The 17778-nt window shown below is 41.7% G+C and overlaps 1 protein-coding gene across 5 annotated transcripts in view; it reads left to right on the top strand.

Annotated features, from left to right (window-relative positions):
* Positions 1–17778, top strand: part of TBXAS1 (thromboxane A synthase 1) — a 232174-nt gene that overhangs the window by 86628 nt on the left and 127768 nt on the right. For all 5 annotated transcript variants that reach the window (XM_074825958.1, XM_074825959.1, XM_074825957.1 and 2 more), the window contains one exon: positions 15386–15482. In XM_074825958.1, coding sequence (XP_074682059.1) covers positions 15386–15482 — 97 coding nt within the window. The remainder of the gene's footprint in view (positions 1–15385; positions 15483–17778) is intronic.

Raw genomic sequence — 17778 nt, 5'->3', positions numbered from 1 at the left:
ACTTAATTTCACCTTTACCTACCCTCTTCACCATCTACCAGAGCCTGCCTTTGTTAATCTTCTTAACAGGCTGTAAAGTCCACCTTGTAATTTTTTCCCCCGTTCCACCATTTGGGAAGAAGTAGGTTGAGGGCTTTTAAAAGACTGAAAAATCTGAGGCATAATTTCAGTATACCAATCCTTCTAGAAAGTATGGGAAAACAGTAGTATTATAGATTTTGTTGTGCATATTAAATGCTTTTATTAGAATTTCCTACAGCACCCAGAAGTATTGATGCAAACCTGAAGTGGGCACATACAATATGTAATGTCCAGTAGCTATTAATGGTCTCTGGCTTCACCCACTGTGTATCTGATTATGAACTGGTGTTCCCAGTGCCATGCACGGAAATTTTTTAATGAAGTTCCTGAATCATTTCCCCCCGCTCTACACAGAGGGAGGAAAATGCATCATCCCTCCCAATGTGTGCATGTCCCCTTTCCTTTCTTGGCAGCCTTTGAAGCAGATCAACTTTAATGCTGCGACTCAGGAGCTCTTCCTGCCCTACTTGGTTGCTGAACATTTCCCAGGAGAGTCAGGTTACTGCCTCTCCAGGTGACTCCCTACTGCCAGTTTACCCTTCACGGTGGCAGCCCAAAGAAATCCAAAGGCAGCTTGTGTCTGCTTTCTTGTGTGCTATGAGAAACATCAAGCAAAAGGGATTTCCCTTCCCCACATATTCCTCACTGGGGACTGGAAAGGAAGGATGCAGGGAAGAAACAGCAAATCAGCAGCCCGTTGCAGGTCCCCATTCCCTGCGAGCCCCAGCGCAGGCTGGAGCATCCACGGCTCTGTTTCCTCCTCGCACCCACCTGAGAGGAGCTCTAGGATGCAGATGCAGCTTAGACCCCCTGTCACCATGCTGGGGAGTCCTCAGGCAAGACTCTGTGGGGCCTCTGCCCCTTAGGACACCAAAGCCTTGCACAGGAATGGATTGGGAATGTCTCTTCTTTAGCTTCTTAGAAATAGTCTTATTTTCCTCTTTGAGGATGACCACAGTTCGCCAGGTATCTACAGAGGTGCTACCCATCAGTTGCTGCCCGTTGTCCTTCAATGGTGCCACCATTTTGTTGGCTCTGGTGTTTGTTCTGTTTTTCTTTTTACATTGACAACCTTGTCTTGTGGGCTTTGTATCCATGCTTTAATTCTGCTGTGATTTTTTTCCCCTCTAAATATTTGCTCCTGCTTTGTTTTCTTTCTCTTATTTCTCTCCATCCTCTTCAGCCCTATGCTATCTTTCCTCCATGCTCTAATTCTTATTTCTCCCTGTTTTTCTTACCCATCTTGAGCTGAAAACAGTAACATGACCTGACAATTTTTACGTCATTCTAAGGTTTTTATGTACTTCCATAAATCTCTTCATTACTTTTTTATTGTTTTGTCATATATAGGTTTTAGTTTTTCCTCTACCTTATTAGTCTGGGGATCAATTTTAGTCTACTATGTTTTATTAGTAGTAAGGGAAACAAAATATCTCCTTCTTCTTTGTTGGTTTGGCACCATCTTCAAATTACCCTTTTTCTCTGTTCGACTACTTCTCTTCTTTCCCTGGAGAGTCTGCTTTATGTCAGACCTTCTGCTGGTAGTGAACTGGGTATGATTTCATCAGGCAATAGGCAGAAGTATGCCCCACTGCAGAGGAAGAAGTTGTTGTCAGCTGTTATTCTATTTACTTTTTTTCTAGCTTGGGGAGCATGGAATGAGCTGAGCCACCATTACTCTGGGGATTGTGAATCTTTCCTTCCTTCCATTAAATTTGGTGGCTAAACTTGAGGGCTTGTCTCGAAGGAGGATTTATTTTAGTCATACTGATAAAATTGTACTGGTATAATTAAACAGCTATAGTAACGTCAGAAAACCTCCTATGCACAGACACAGCAGTTCTGGAATGACAAACTACATCAGGCAAAAAACTGACCATCTCCCCCAGCAATTATTGTACCTGTAGGGGTGTGCTCGCATAGGAGTTTTTTCTAGTCTAATTTTATTAGCATTCAGATCATGTCTTGTCCCAGAATCTCCTCTCTTCCCTCATGTAAACAAGCCTGAAAATAGTGGTCTGGACCTTCAAGCTGTTGTTTACTTCAGTGTAGCTCCACTAAAGGCATAGAGCCGTGACTATCTGAGGATCTTGACCCAATGTTTTTAGGTGTCTCTCATGTTATATAACTTCGATTTTTGGATGATGGTACCTATTGAATAAAATTAGGTTTTGTACAGCAAATTTTAAGACATATCCAGACATCTTAAAGTAGTTTACAGAAAAAGGAGTGAGTTGGGAGCAATGTTCTGACTCTGTAAGGGCTAGCAGTAGACATTTTATCACTCAGCAATAATCCAAGCTTTTCTGTCAATGTTGGAATCTATTTTATTGAAAAAAGATCTTGGCAAGGACACTGGGAATTGCTGCAGAGTCTTTCAAAGTGACATTATGAGAAGATCTCAGTTCTTTGGGACCTTTTATCACACGGAACATCTTATGAAATACTCTGTGTGAAGGGCCAAAGTAAAATGTTATCAAAGCAGCCTAACAATTTTATATGTCCACTGGCTGTCCACTTGGCCCAGTAGGAAATAACCTATGCATGGGACAGGAGAAAGAGAAAGTAGGTCTACAAGTGCAGCACAGAGACAAATGTTAAAATAGGTCAGATGGTAACATAATGTCACATGGGAAGGCATTAGCTATTAAATATTATTTTCTATTAAAGTAATTTAAATTCAGATTTTTGAGGCAGAGAGGTGTATTGCAAAACGGGAAGATCAATACTCGAAGTACCTGAACTTATTCTTACTACAGACCCATCTTTTCTCTTGCGTCAGTGGCATTTTATTTGCTTTTGCAAATAAACTAACGCAATTGGATTTTCATCAATAGTGAAGAACAGAATCACTGTAGGTGAAACTACCATAATTTTCCTCATGTTCATTTCCTTAGCAAAATATTTAAACGAATGCACAGTTTGTAAGCCCTCAAGTAGACCCTGATACCCCTTTGATACACCACTGTGTTTATACGTACTCACAGGACTGCTCTGGGCATTGCGTTCAGCGTATTTCCCCATCCCATGCTTCTTTTGAGTTTGCCATTTTGAATATTGGATTTCTGCAGGCAGCTGTTCACGTGATTCTCTCCAGCCAGCACGCCTAAAAATCTGCAGGCTGTCCCTGCCTGCTGGAGGAGCCGGAGCCACGGATGGCGCTGAGGTCAGAGGACAAGCGGGTGTTGCTGGCAGCGCTAACGCTGCCATGCAGCCAGCATTGCATATTTAACTGTAAGGTCTCTGCTGGATTAAAAAGGCTCCAGGTGAGGAGAGCATGATCAATAATTACAAATATTAAAAGTGGTGCCTTCCCTTGCTTTCCTACCTTTTCCCCCTTCCTTCTTTGCCTACAGGACACGAAGCATCTGAATCCCCCAGACGATTGCTCATGCATTTACATTTTCATTTGCTTGGTTTATAGCAAGATTGTTCCAGCTTTTGGGAGGGGCAGCTATCAAAGACGTACAGGCACTGCCATTGTGTTTTATTGTTCCAGTCCATTTTTCCCTGTGAATGCAGGTGGGAGTTTTTCAGTGGGTTGGTTTTGTGTTTTTGCTTTCTCTTTCTTCTAAGCATTTATAACCCTTTTATTGTCAGTCTTCAATCATTTTTGCTAGATCAATATATTTACTTCAGTGATAGTTCATCCTACAGTTGTGCTGTTGGGTTTTTTTTTGCTTTGTTTATAGAGGTTATGAATAGATTCAGTGGGTTGTATCTTTGCTATACCTCTGTCATTGCGTGAGGATTGAGTTGCTTGATCTTGCCCCATACCTGTGTATTTAGAAAGAATATGAAGTGCTTAGATTGGTCTGCTTACAAATCTACTTGTTCTCCCTTTTTTCTATGCAGAATCTGAGCAATTAAAAATGCAATGTTTGGTTCAGAAATGTTCTCAGAAATCCTAAGTATGACTGCTGGTGTTTCATGTATGCTCAACCATTTGGAGGGAAGGGCTCTAGGAGACCTCTCAAGCAGACTCCAGAGATCAGAGGATTTGGGGAGTAACATAGCAAAGTGGTGTTGGACAATAACATTTACTGGGATGACTCAGAAATGAGGCAGGTCCGCGGGAGTCCTGAGGTCTTTAGCCAAGCAGCTGTGCCTGAGCCAAAGAGGAGAAATTCTGGAGTCTACATCGCTCGTGTCCTGCGCAGCCAGATGTGGGCCTGGGACAGCTGTTTAATGCAGCTGTGAAGAGAGCTCAAACGTGTGCAGTGCGCGTGTGGGAATCGGGTGCCAGCGTCGGTGTGATACGTTGTGCCCTGGCTGGCTGTCAGAAGAAGGAAGTGGATGAACAAGACCTGCTGTTCCACAGTGAAACGTCCGTGGAAGAGGAGAGGGCTAAATGTACTCTTCCATCCTCAGCAATATGGGTTATTTTAGGATATGGTGAGGTATATGCCATTAGTTATACAATTGCTCCCTTCTCCCCCACTAAAAATGGGAGCAGCAAAATAAGCATGTTTGTTACAACTGATAAGACACAAAAGGCAATAAATGGAAAATAGGTCAACTAGGTAGTGCTCTTACTAATATTACTGTTTGAAACACGATCTGTGTTTTATGTCTGTGCATTGTTTTGGGAAAAATGACTGAATATGCATGTATCTCAGCAAGGTTTAATAATTTAAACCAGGTGAGCATGTTAGCTGTTTGTAGGATGTTATCCCCATAGTGCCTTACCAGAGTCAAATACATCCTGTTTTTCAATACATCCATTTTTAGGCTGAAATAATTTTCCATGTTATGAAAGTTGTGACTCAACTACTTCTCAGCAGTGTGTTGTCCATTTGTAACAGCAGATTTTCCTGGAAGTCATTACTCTGGAGTGCCTTTGTCAGCTGTACACATCACTCCTGCTCCTCTTGTCCTTTGTAGCGCAGATTTGCCCGTTGTTGTTAGCAAGGATATTACCACTGATGCACAAGCTATCAGGTTTTTCCGTTCTTTTCTTTCTTTTCTATCTCTGTTGAATTGCAGTTTCCTTTGTCTTCTGCATGGTGCACTAAAAGAGGTTAGGAAATTTATCATGGTTATTTTTAATGGGTTTTTAAAGTCTGGCACAAACAGATTGAATTGATTCAGGAAAATTTCCTGGAGCTGCAGTGTTTTTTACTATTAAAAATATTTTTATCATTGCAATTTTTCTGTAAGAAAATACATCTATTTTTTCCTTCTAGTCCTATAACAAAGCCCTGCTTTCTAACGTTTCCACATGGTCAGGTATTAGCCATTTCCCAAGATAATTTAGTTTGGTCATGTGTACAGCTAGCATTTTTATTGTAAAGAATTCTGCTAGTGGTTTCATGATAAATGCATAAAGCATTGGGAAATTACTTTTATTGGGCTTAGTGTGCATTTAATAATGCATTAACAAAATTAAATGATTTTGTGTGTATGTGTGTAGATCTTAAGAATATATAGAAAAAGTACACGCTACCATAGGTATGCAAGGATTTTAAAAAATGAATCTTTCCTGGGTGCATTTTGTATGCTGTAGCATAAAAAAGTACATTCCCAGGAGCTCAGTAGGTGGTTACTATCCTTTTTTTTCTTTGTTTCAACATTTTTTTTTAAGGCAGATCAGGAAAGAAAAGCAAGTCCCAATGACTGTCCCTCTCGTGGCCACTCTGGCAAACCTTTACTTGTCTGAGTAAGGCTGTCCAGTGTGGGCTGGGATCTGTGTCTTTATTGCATGCAAACTAGATGAATGGGTTGCCCATTGCTTGCCACTTATGAAACCCTGCTTTCATTGGCTTAAACTTCAGATATCTTCAGGCTGGTAGCCATGACCAAGTCAAAGTGTCTTGTTTCTTGTTTCTTATTCAACAAAACAGTGTATGCATGTGTAGTTATGAAAAACTCAATTTGGCTTACTCATTTCATCTTGTTATGTTTATGATGCAATAAATCAGTATATTGAGTCCTATCTATGAAGAATTAATATTTTCTAATATTAAGACAACATGTGTCTGCATTAACATAAACAGAGCAAAGGAACAAAAAGAGGTGGTGTGCAATATATTGTAACTCTCTCATTGATTTAAGATCAAAATGCCAGTAAGAAGGAGTAGACTGAAAGAAAATGATGTATATGTTTATTTTTAACACATGCAAAAATAAAATATTGTATCATCCACTACTGCTGATCGTATTTACAGGAGGCGCATGAGCTGTCTTGCCTATGAAGAAATCGAAGAGAAAGTGCAGAATTAAAACAAACAGAAACAGCGTACTGGTTTTGAATATCTGTGTTCTGAATGACTCTTTTGAAGATATGTATGAGGACATGACTTTTCAGCAGATAGAGATACTCAGTGTTTTCTGAAAGACTTTTCTTTCCTTCAGGGCTTAAATGGCTAACCAAAACTGGAGATGTGGAAAACTCTAGTCGTACTTGAGTCCTGGCCATGATATGTAAAGGATATGCAAGATGAAGGTTGCAGAAATGCAGACTTATGGATGGCTTTTCTTTGTACCCTGATGTCAAGTCTCAGGGAGGAAAAATAATACAAACCTCAATTTTGTCATGGTCAGATATGCTTTATGAGAAGCAGAAGTCAGATCACACAGGTTTTGTTTCAGTCATCTTGAAATGTGTTTGCTTATATGTTTAGTGATGGATGTACGTGTAACTAGCAACTTTATTACACTTGTGGTTTTATTATAGTCGACCTGTTTTATAGCTTGCTGTATCTTGCAATGTCGTAGTATCACAAATTATATTTAAATCCTTTGACCTCTTTCTTGTTTCATTTTCTCCATATGGTTGCACATATGCTCTCTTCTTTTTGTCCCTTGTCCCCAGATTTTCCTTGGAGCCCGCACCATGACATGTGCACATTGTCCAGCTTTCTGGGACACTGGGGATCCTCCCTGGCTTCATGGCCACCCATTTGGATGGGTCTCCCCTGCTTTGCTAGAAAGCAGCCCTGCACCGCACGGCCCTCTTCTACGTGTTCTCTCAGCCTTATTATTTGATGTAGCATCCCAGTCATATCCCTCATCTTCTTCAAGTCCAGTGCTCTGTCTCCATTTATCTTGTACAAAATGGCTGTAGCCTGCTAAGGTAATACTGCCTGTTGTTTCCCAGAAATTGCTTACCTGTCTGTCAAGAGAAGCTGCTTAGAGCTTCTGACTAGAAAGCAGGATAAGCACTGAGCAGATCCCTCTCCCTCCCTTATGTGGAAAAAATAAGATGGAGAAAAGGCCGTCCTTGTTTAGCCCAAGTAACATTGTTTGCTTATCCTCCTCAGCCATCTTGTATCCTTGTTTTTTTTCACTGCACTGATAAAAATAGGTAGCACTGCTGAATATAAATAATAGACTCATACAAATCCATACAAATGAACAGTGTGTAGATGGTAGCAAGTGAAGTTAGGAGACACAGAAAGTTTGCTATCTCCCAGATGTAGCCTTACCTAGAAATAGTAATTCAGTGTTCTGGAAATAGTAACCTGATGGTTTTTCTCTCAGGGTATGGCAGAGGAGTACTTTGGTAGTGAATTAGGTGCAAAGAGACTGAGATGAGACTGCTCTCACACCATGTCTCACAAACCCACAGGAAGGCCGGGCACAGAAATATGCTGAAACCCACAGGAAACGTCTGCTGCACCATCACATGAGGTCAGTCAGGCATACTGTGCTTTAACGAGCACAGACAAAACAAGCTTTGGTGAAAATGTCACAGTCTAAACATGGGTAACAAAACACAGACTAATACAGTCCAAGCTTGGTGGGAAACACCATGGGAAAAGATTTAGAAACCTTCTTCTGGCACTCTTGCCGAGGTGAAGAGCTATGAGCGCTTTCAGTGTCAGCCAGTAGCAATAGCACCGCATACCCAGGCGGGAGGAGCAACTGGTTTCTTATTAATATCACAGTGCTTCTCATTTCCAGTAGCATCCTGTAAAAGCAGTACCCTATTTACAGCTTTCATTTCGCATTAATGAAGTGGAATACTGATGTAGCTAATCAGCACTAGCGGTATGATGCAAGCACGTGGAGCGGTGGTGGCGGTGGTGGCAATCATCTTAGCCCAGTTGCCAGGATAAAAATAACCCCCACCAGCCCTGGGAAGAGGCGGCTCCCCAGCTGCGGAGGAGCACGGCTCAGGACCCTGCAGCTCCACGCTGTCCTGGCGCCCAGCTTCTCCTGCAGCCCACCTGAGCAAGAAAAAAACCTGATTCCGTTATCCATGTCCATCCCCTTTGCTGCTTTTCTTCCCAACCCCTGAATGTGGGCATGAGTTTTTGTACTTGCACTTGTATCTGGACTCAGATTTCCTCAGAAAACCAAATGGACATAAATTGCCAAATATGCTTGTATAATTCAGAGGTGTTTTTTTTTCTCTCCATGGCACTTTGTGAGTTTAATTTAATCCCTGTCATTCCTTATATGTGGGTAAATGTCATCTACTTCATTTCATGAATGAATTAACACAGCCATGCAGAGTCTGCGTCTCCTGCACTGCTCACTTGGAAGGGGGAAGGGATTAGTAAATATGTGTGACACCCTCAAGTTGCTAAACCCCAGCTGGGGTTAGAGATGCCCAGAAATAGATCTTGTTTGCACCCTGGTGTAAGGTTCTTGAAAGACTCTCCCAGGTCTGTACCTTGCAATGGCCCCAATCAGCCCTCCTTCTCCTTGTTGTCAACCCTAAATATATTACTTTCGTACGGCTAGTCTCTTACTGCACCTGACAAGGGAGGAGCTCCTTTAAAAATAGCTGTGCTTTTAGTGGTGGGGAGAATATAAATAATCCCAGAATTTTCTTCCTTTTTTGATACTTCCTTAAGCATGTCAGAAAACAGAGGTCTTTTGGCAAGGTGCAAGTTTGAGATAGCGCAGAGGTTCTTGGTATGTAGAAGATAGCATTTTTAATCCTGGGTATGTGGACAAAGAGGTGGATGCATAGCAATACAGAGCAGTGCAGAAAGTGTGCGCGAGTGTCTGGGCATCTGGTTACATGATATTTTTAATACAGTCAGGAATTAAATTAATAGTTCTATGTGCTTATTTTAAAGCTTTCACGGCATGAAAAGAAGCGTAGTTCATCGAAAAAGGAAATGAGGAACAATTTATTCTTAAATAGAAATCACTGTGGCCATGTCTTCTTTTTCATGAATTTACACAATGGGTTGGATTAGTCTCCGGCTGAGGCATGTGTGTTGGCAGAGCTGTGCTTTGAAACTTTTCTCTGTGCCTGAGACTGCTCAATGCTACCAGGGCTTCATTTTCATGTGCAGTAAGCTCACCTGTTTCTAGGATGTTGGGGGGGGGGGTGTTTTTGGGGTTTTTTTTGGTGGGTTTTTTTGTTTGTTTTTGTTTGTTTGGGGTTTTTTTGGTTTTTTTTTTGTTTTTTGGGTTTTTTTTTCCTTTCCTTAAGTGGTAACGTACATTTTTTAGTTCTCTAATCCAGAGATACTCAGCTTGTCAGTGCTTTACAAAAATAGTCCAGGAGGGCACCCTGCCAGCTAGAGTCACAGCCCAGGATGCAGGAGAAGTGGCACAGGAGTTAGCTCCCAACTTTCCAGCAGACTTCCCCCTGCCTGAACAAAGCCAGTGTGGGATTTCCAGGTGTGCATGGCAGCTGAGGAGTTCTGTTCCCACAGGGAATCAGAACCAATAGGTGATTGCTGACAATTCCCGGCTCCTCCCTACCTACCTGTGCGCTAGTCCCTCGGATGGAAAATGGAGGACGTTGTTTGTTTTCCCCACTGTTTGTCGCTCCTGCTTATTTAAATTGTGGACTCCACAGGCCTAGAATAAGCCTTCTACTTATGTGTAACTCATGCTGAATTAGGTCCTGGGGACCTTGGAGGCCTCTAGCTGCTAATATAACACAAATAATAATGGGACTCACGGTACCTGACAATTTTTTGTCCCCTCCTTTCCTTTCCTCTCAACCCAAAGTAACCCTTTCTGTGAAGACTGTGTTTGGGCTTTGCAGCTGTTTGTGACATATCGCTTAGTCCTACAGAGTCTGAATTGCCTGCAAGAGATGGAAGGGGACAGTGCTCATGACAAATCAATTTGCTGACCTCTGAAATAATTAAGCAAGTAATGCCAGGCTTCAGTCCTATTTTAAACAAGCAGTGCACTATTCATTTTTGCGTTTCTTTGCCTGCAGTGAATGGTTGTCTCTAAACAAAAGAGGCAGAGTGATCGAGGAACTTTTGTTTTGAGGAAATGTCTCCTAAGAAAATTAACCTTTTCCCTTGTATATCTGCCTCTTCGCATACCTCTCTGTTTCCCCCCTCTTTTTTTTGTTCTTTGTTCTTTGCTCTTCCCTGAGGAAGATAAAGATAATAAAATTTTCTATTTTCATTTAGCTTTCCAGATGATCTTTGTGTACTTTACCAGACTGCAGCATAGAAAAGAAAGCCTTGTTTATTGCCTAACAGCATATATGTGTTTTATGATTAATGTGATGTGTTTGTAATACATGAGACTGATAATAGATAGGGAGATCAAAGCCTTCTGTGAATTGACAGCAGCACTATAAACAAGGTGAAAGGGTTGCAGGTGTTTCCCACACGGGTGTTATACAAAAACATATGGCCCTTTGCCATGATGTACTGCGTGCGCACTCCATCTTTTCCTGCAGAGTAAGGCAACGTTGCTGTGAGCTTTGCTCTGAGAGCACGTCCATGGCTCAGGACCCGGGGGGGGTGCTGTCAGCAGCAGATGACTGTGCAGTGTGGCCAGAACGAGCTTGGGGGCACAGAAAGGATAATGCTAAATTGGTCCTTCAAATTAAAAGTTGCTGACTGATCTCCTACATCGCCTGAGATCAGAAATCTGCATTCCTGGGGGGGTCCCTGGTAAACGTTGAAAAGGGAGACAATGTGCTTGGGTGTTGCAGGAGGGGATGGGCAGTCCAACGTGCCTCTTGTCTCATGCTCCTACCTCAGCCCGTGGTTGGACTTGGCAGGCATCTCTTACCTCCATGGCATAAATTTTGCAGCCATGGCCATGGCAGGCACTAGGTCCAGGTGGAGACACTTGGGCCACATCTCTGTAGGAAGCAATGGTGGTGCATGTGCAAAATAGCAGAAATCATTGCTGGGTTGCTGCTTATTGTTGTGGATAAAAGAAGACGTGTGTTTACTTAATGACTAAATCATTGCAAAGAGAACCACAACGTCTTGGGTGAAACCTGAACACAAGGCAGAAGTCTCTGTCCTTTTCATAATTGACATAAGAGTGGTGCTTATCTGCTCTTACAAACCAAACTGCTGCAGTTGAGTGTGTTGGGTGTTTGTAGCCTCTTCAGTTATTAAAACACTCTGGATGCAGATGAACTTCCTTTGCTCAATATACTGTAACGTAACGCCCTTCTTGACCTGTGAGCCCTTTGGTAAACACGACTGCCTTTTCCACAATTTCTGGGAGTGGATCCATGCCCTCTGTTGAAAGCTTCAAGCACAGGGCTGCCCGCTTCTGCACTGGCAGCCCACTGGGGCGATGGCTCATCATCCACCCTTTCATCTGCTGGAGGAAGCTAACGCTGACCTCACGCTGTTGTTGTACTGGTGTCAGGTCTTTCCTGTCTCACCTTCCAATGGAGCTAACGCTGCTGGTCTAAAAATGTGGATTTTTTGCTCTATTTTAGAGCGCCACAGCTTAAACTGAAATTTAATAGGAATTACTCCAACAGCATAACTTAAATAACTGAGGCTTCATCTACACAGGAAAATTACATTCATGTGTGGGTCATGAAATTTATTTTTACTGGTATGCAGTGTTACAACAGATTTCCATGTGGACAGGATTGCATCGCTCTGAGGACACCATTCTTGTTTCTCTGCAGGATTGAGCTAGATAGTCCTAAGCATTTGCATTACACCCTGAATGCCCTACATGAAAATATTACAAAGGGTTGGGTCAAGCAGTGTAATGGTACTGTATCACTGTAGTTAAAGGTAGGAATTTTGTGTGTGGACAAGCCCTGTGAAAAGATTAACCTAGAGAAAGTTAATAAAAAATGCTGTCCTAAATTATTCATGAATCTATTTGTAATGCACTTGCCAGGAGGCTTTTGTTTTTCTCAAACTCTTATTTATTAAAATCTGACAAGAATATCGGGTTTCGTTCAATAATAAATCTATGTGAGACTGGTGATATCCTCGTGTAGTAATACAGAATCAAAATGAAGTTACATGGCAAGGGTGAATATGTTATTTACTTGGGATGAATAGATTATTGTTCAGGAGGATTTTATCTTTTACTTGCCATTTTTGAACATGTAAAAAAAAAAAAAACAAACCTATCTGGGAGATATCCTCTTCGTTTGTGACCGAGGCCTTGATCCTGCAAAGGATTTTAAATATGTTAAAACTCATCTTTCTGGTGACTTTGCAGGTTCTGGACCTGTGTTTGCTAAATGAAGTAGCTCAGATGATCTTGTTTCATGCTTAGTTCTACTTGTCCTTTTTCCTTAACTTCAGGGGAAAATCATGGAAGTTATGCTCCTAGCCTGTGGATTTTGGCTTCCAAAGCATGTCCAAACACACTCTCTTCTTTTTGTGTCCTAGAAAAGGTTAGAAAGATTATATACAGAAGGTAGGAGAATGGAAAAAGCCAGGAAGAGAGCTTTTACTGTTTGGGATACAATAAAAGATGATAGTCTGTGTGTGTTTTACAGCAGTCATTCCTTAAAACCTGGCAGAACTTTGCTTAAAAAGCAATTTAAGATATTTTTTCAGTATTTTCAATTTATTAAACTTAGGGGATTTTTTCCCCTCCTTCTCTGCCCTTATTTCTTAACTGGATAAAGAAAGGAAAAACAGGTGCCTATAGATAGAAAGTTAGAAAAGAATAAATAAAAAAGAAAGAGCTTAGCTGTGGAAGCAGAGCTGGAAGTTCGGGTGACTGGTCTGAGTTGGAGGATGATGAATAGATTTGTTTGCATAAGCTTGGCTTGTGAGTCACTTTCTCATAAAAGCAGCTTGAGTAGGAGATGCTCCTGTCCCAAATTTTAGTCCTAAATGCTTTCAAGCCCAAAGTGCACTGTGACATAAGGACTCCAACTGCGAGTACTGTCCTGTTATTCCAGTGGACCGAAGCTGGAGCTCTGCAACTTCCCAAATTTGAAATAAACTAGAAGTGTCTCTCACACACACACACATACGTGCTTTGCATGATGTATCATGTGATGCCTCGTGGTGGTCAGAGTTAAGCTATCTGGGTAGACATAATCAGCTTCTGATTCAGATTTGGAATCTGGTGTTAGGGATTTAGTCCCTGTGAAAAGCTGTGTGTTGGAGGACCATCAGTCACTAACCATTAAATGAGACAAGGAACTTGATAAACTTGGGAGAGGGGAAGAGAAAAGCAAGGTGTGAGTGTGAGAGGTCAGTATTCATGGTTGACCATCCCAGAAAGGTTGGGAGCAGCACAGGTCTTCACCTTGGGAGCTTGCTTTCCCTCTCTGATGCCAGAGAAATTGTACAAAGTACATGCAGAAGGGGCACGTAGGGCATTATCCTCTTTTGCCAAAGACTATGATCAAAGCACTCTTTAAAATGAGGCCTCAGCTCTTTCTTATGCACCTGTTAGGATTCTGAAGAAAATTTGACCATTAACAGGCAACTACTTCGTTGTGGTTTAGCAAACTGGGAGAGGTGAAAAAGGTTTATTTTAATAGACCGTACCACCTGTATCTAAAGTTCAAGTGGAGCCTGTGGGATGGATTTGGGAAATAACAGTTCCCTCTGGAAACCCACCAGGAAGAAAATTATTTTCTTGTTCTTCTCTGCCATTTGTTTGTTATGAGTTTTGGTGGTATGGGGGTCAAGGTGGACTCTGAAACCCTGCTTTGGAATCAAGATATTTGTCTGACTTGTTTGCCCTTGGTGAAATCAGTGCTGCTGCAGCTTCATTGCCATGGGAACCTCCAGTTACTAAATTTAATTCAGCCCAGGGTTTGCTTGTCTGTTCTGTTGCTGCAATGTAGACAGGTGATAAGCAATATATTGATACTAAGCTATATCATACCAAAATGATTAGGCATCGATATTACCACAGTATTGCAGCGTCTGTGGTGTTGCTCTTGAGTTCTGCTCTGAGCTGCCTGGCCCTCCTGTGCCTGCCTCCAGCCTCCTCTTCCTCTCTCCTGGCAGAGCAAAGGCAGTGCCGCCTGCATAGTCTTTCTGGTCCAGCAGTTGGCAAAGGTAGGGACTGCAGGCAACCTCTGCTTGCTGGTGGTACTTCTTCCTTCCCCTGCAGAGCAGCCAAGCATGGAGTGCCTGTGGGCCTTGGGGGGAATGCTGCTGGAGAAGGGAGCTCTGCACCCCTAGGAGTTGTGGGGTTGGGGTGGGTCCCAGTACCTCTGCACCATCTACAATGGTGTGACATCCCCCAAGGACAAACCCTGGCTCCACAAGATCAGATTAAACTGGGAGGAGAGAGACAGAGGGTGTACAAGCGGAGAGAGACCCCTGTCACCCAGTCTTCTTCTAAAGTTCTATTAATTCCTTTATACTCGGTGAACCTTTTTTTTCTTTTTCTTTTTCTTTTTCTTTTTCTTTTTCTTTTTCTTTTTCTTTTTCTTTTTCTTTTTCTTTTTCTTTTTCTTTTTCTTTTTCTTTTTCTTTTTCTCTTTTCTCTTTTTCTCTTTTCTCTTTTTCTCTTTTTCTCTTTTTTTCTTTTTTTCTTTTTTTCTTTTTTCTTTTTTCTTTTTTTTTCTTTTTTTTCTATTGGTGTTATGTAAGGTTTAGATGGTGTCTGTTAGGCAGTTATGTTCATGGTAACGCAGAGCCTGGGGTCTGAGATGCACTCAGTTCCAGTGCTAGTAGAAGTGGTGAGAGTGTGCCTTTACAGCAGCCACCCTGGGGGCACTTCTGGAAGGCCTCATTGTAGACAGGGCTTTGCCATGGAAAGACATTTTATGTGGCTAACTGCAGGATAATCGATTTTGTAGGTCTTTCATGACTGTTTGGGTTGTTGGTTTCTAATGTTTTGCCTCTCTGTAGTTTAGTTTAGTGATGTTACATCACATTGTACAGAATTCATAGTGAGCATAGAGTGTGTAAACCTTTACATTGAAATGTTGAGTGAGTATTGATTAATCAGTAAAAGGTTTTAAGATGTTTCCTTTAAATTCCAGGACCATGCATCTTAATTTAATAGTTGAGAGGGATGGGGAAAGATACTGCTTTACCCAAGGGAATATATTTTCCGTGATATTTGTTCATGGCAAGTATTTTCAAGCCAAAGAGGTATTTTAGGGAAGGAAATGCTTCTCTGGTGGTCATAATGTGCTAAAATGACTCTCTACTTTATTTCTTTGTAGGTATTACATTGGTCGCCAGATGTTTGTGGTGGTCTCCACACCAGAGATGATCAAGCAAATCTTAGTGACAAACTTCAGTAACTTCACCAACAGAACTGTAAGTAGATAAAAAGGCTGGCTGTGTGGATGGAATTGGTAGTACTGCTAATTTGAGCTCAGACCAAAGCGACTACAAGGGAGTTGGAAACAGACAGGGGAAAAAGTACAACATGGTTCAATAAGACTTAAAGCTATATAAACTCAATGTATACATTCAGACGAAGTCTCTTGTTACCAGGACACTCTGAGGATGAAAGAGAATGTTCTTAAAAGAGCTGCACTGCACTTGTGACTTGAGGCACCAGGTGGATGCTGAAGAGAGGGGGTTTCAGTATCCAGTTTTGCCACTGACCTGTGAAATCCTGGGAAAATCACTTACTAGCTCTCTTCCTTGGTTCTCAAACTGTAAAATGGGGACAGTATTATTTGCTTTCTCTGGCCCATCATCTGTTTTGTGGTTGTAGGCTTTCTAGGGCAGGAGCAGGCTGCTTGGGACAGGGACATGGCTCCCACAGCTAATGTATGTTGCTTTGTCATAATGACTCTGAAAATAATAAATAGCAAAGAATGAAGTTGGAGTTAGCAAGGACTTACACACATACATATGCTGTTGGTTACACGCTTATATGTTAAAAAGCTCTTTTTCAAGTACTGGTTAGAACAAATAATGAGGGAGGAATGGCTAGAGGGATAGTAAAGATTTCCAGTGGTTTCTCAGCATTTTGCAAGGAAATACTGTTACTGTGACCGCACGCTGCCTCAGTGCCATCCATTCCCTGCTTCCTGCTGCCCCTTTGTATGCTCAAACCTGCTCAAATAAACCCACATGTATTCAGGAGGGTTGTTTGTGCCCTCAGGGAAAAGTTCATCTCATCAGCTGTCTGTCTCCTCTGCCCCCCCAATCCTCTCTGCAACCAGATAGTCTGTTTGCAGACTGCTTGTCTCCTTTGCTTGCTTCTTTTGCTACATGAGGTTCATCTTGTGACTACCTGTGTCTTATTTAATAACCACTTGTACCAGTTGTCCTCCATTCTGCCTGTACTTCATTTCTGAATGGAAGAATCCGAGTGTGCAAGCTTTAGTCTGAAGTTGTGTGTAGCAAGGGTCTTTTCTACATTTTTTCTGTATTTGGAGGAATTTCCCACCCCTTCCCTTCTTCCACCCCCGTGCAGGAACCCAATTTCTTCCTGTTTATAACTTTCCCATGCTTTTCTCCTGTATATTTGATAGAAGAAGACTGTAACCACTATTCATAGCAGTAGCTGGTGCCCAAATAACACCTCTATGAAATTAGAGAGCATTCCTTTAAGGGTACATTCAGATATTCATTCTGCTCTTATTTTTTGTCAGCCTCATCATTTGACTATATCTGTCTGTGCATTGTCACCCTTCTTATTTGGCAAAACTTTTCTTTCTCTCCAGGCATTTATGGTCAGAGGTTTATCTCTCTTGTGGTTGTACATCCATCTGTCATGCTCTGTAACATTTGTGTTCCTTTCTGAAATGCAGGTAGGTCAGGTCACTATAGCCAGTCTCTCTCGCTCCCTTTTTTTCTTCATCAGGGATCTGTTAGGTATAGCTGTCTGTGTAGGTTCGTATCTTGCCCTTATCACTTGACTGTCCCCTGAACCATTTGTGGCTTTTCTGCACAACATCCTGCTTTATGAATGAGGAACTGAGGCACAGACTGAGTGACATCCCCGCTGCTAACCAGAAAGCCTGTGGCAGATGAGAAAATTTAACTCCTACCCCTCTCTAACAAAATGAACAGCTTCCCCCCTGTGCACTGTTGCTATTTCTGGCTTGCTTAATGCCCATGAGTCTAATTCAAATGAACTTGCTTCATCTTACATGCTTTTATCTGCTTGTTCCATGATCTTCTCACACAGCTGCAATCTTTGAGCGTTGTTATTTCTCACTTTCCACTTTGTTCCCCCTCTTCCACCCATTGCTTTTCACTTACTGAAGATAATCAGCCTTCTGTTTCTGGGTACTTCCACATCTAACTTGGAAATATTTTTCCCCTCTTGAATTTTCATACTGGAAGCTGCCTCTCCTCTTTAATTCACAGTCAGCTCTCTCGATGAAGTTTTCGACTACCCTGTACACCAAGGATTCTGTATGAAAATAAATAATGCTGGATGGTAGGTAATGAAGGCCAGTGGAATTTATTCAGCTGTGATTTTGGTTGTATGTGAATAATAGTTGAAAGGTGAGAGTGAGAAAAGCACTTTCCAAGTAATAGAATTCTTTCTTCTGATATTGACTGAATAAATGTCATTTTAAGACTTCCAATAGGGTTGCTTCTGTTTATGTCTTTTAAAATTACTCAAAGCAAGCGAGGGTTTATATTT

This window comes from Strix aluco, chromosome 5 (assembly GCF_031877795.1).
Source record: "Strix aluco isolate bStrAlu1 chromosome 5, bStrAlu1.hap1, whole genome shotgun sequence".
NCBI lineage: Eukaryota > Metazoa > Chordata > Aves > Strigiformes > Strigidae > Strix > Strix aluco.
The sequence above is the reverse complement of the archived record's forward strand: the minus strand, read 5'-3'. Positions and strand labels throughout refer to the sequence as shown.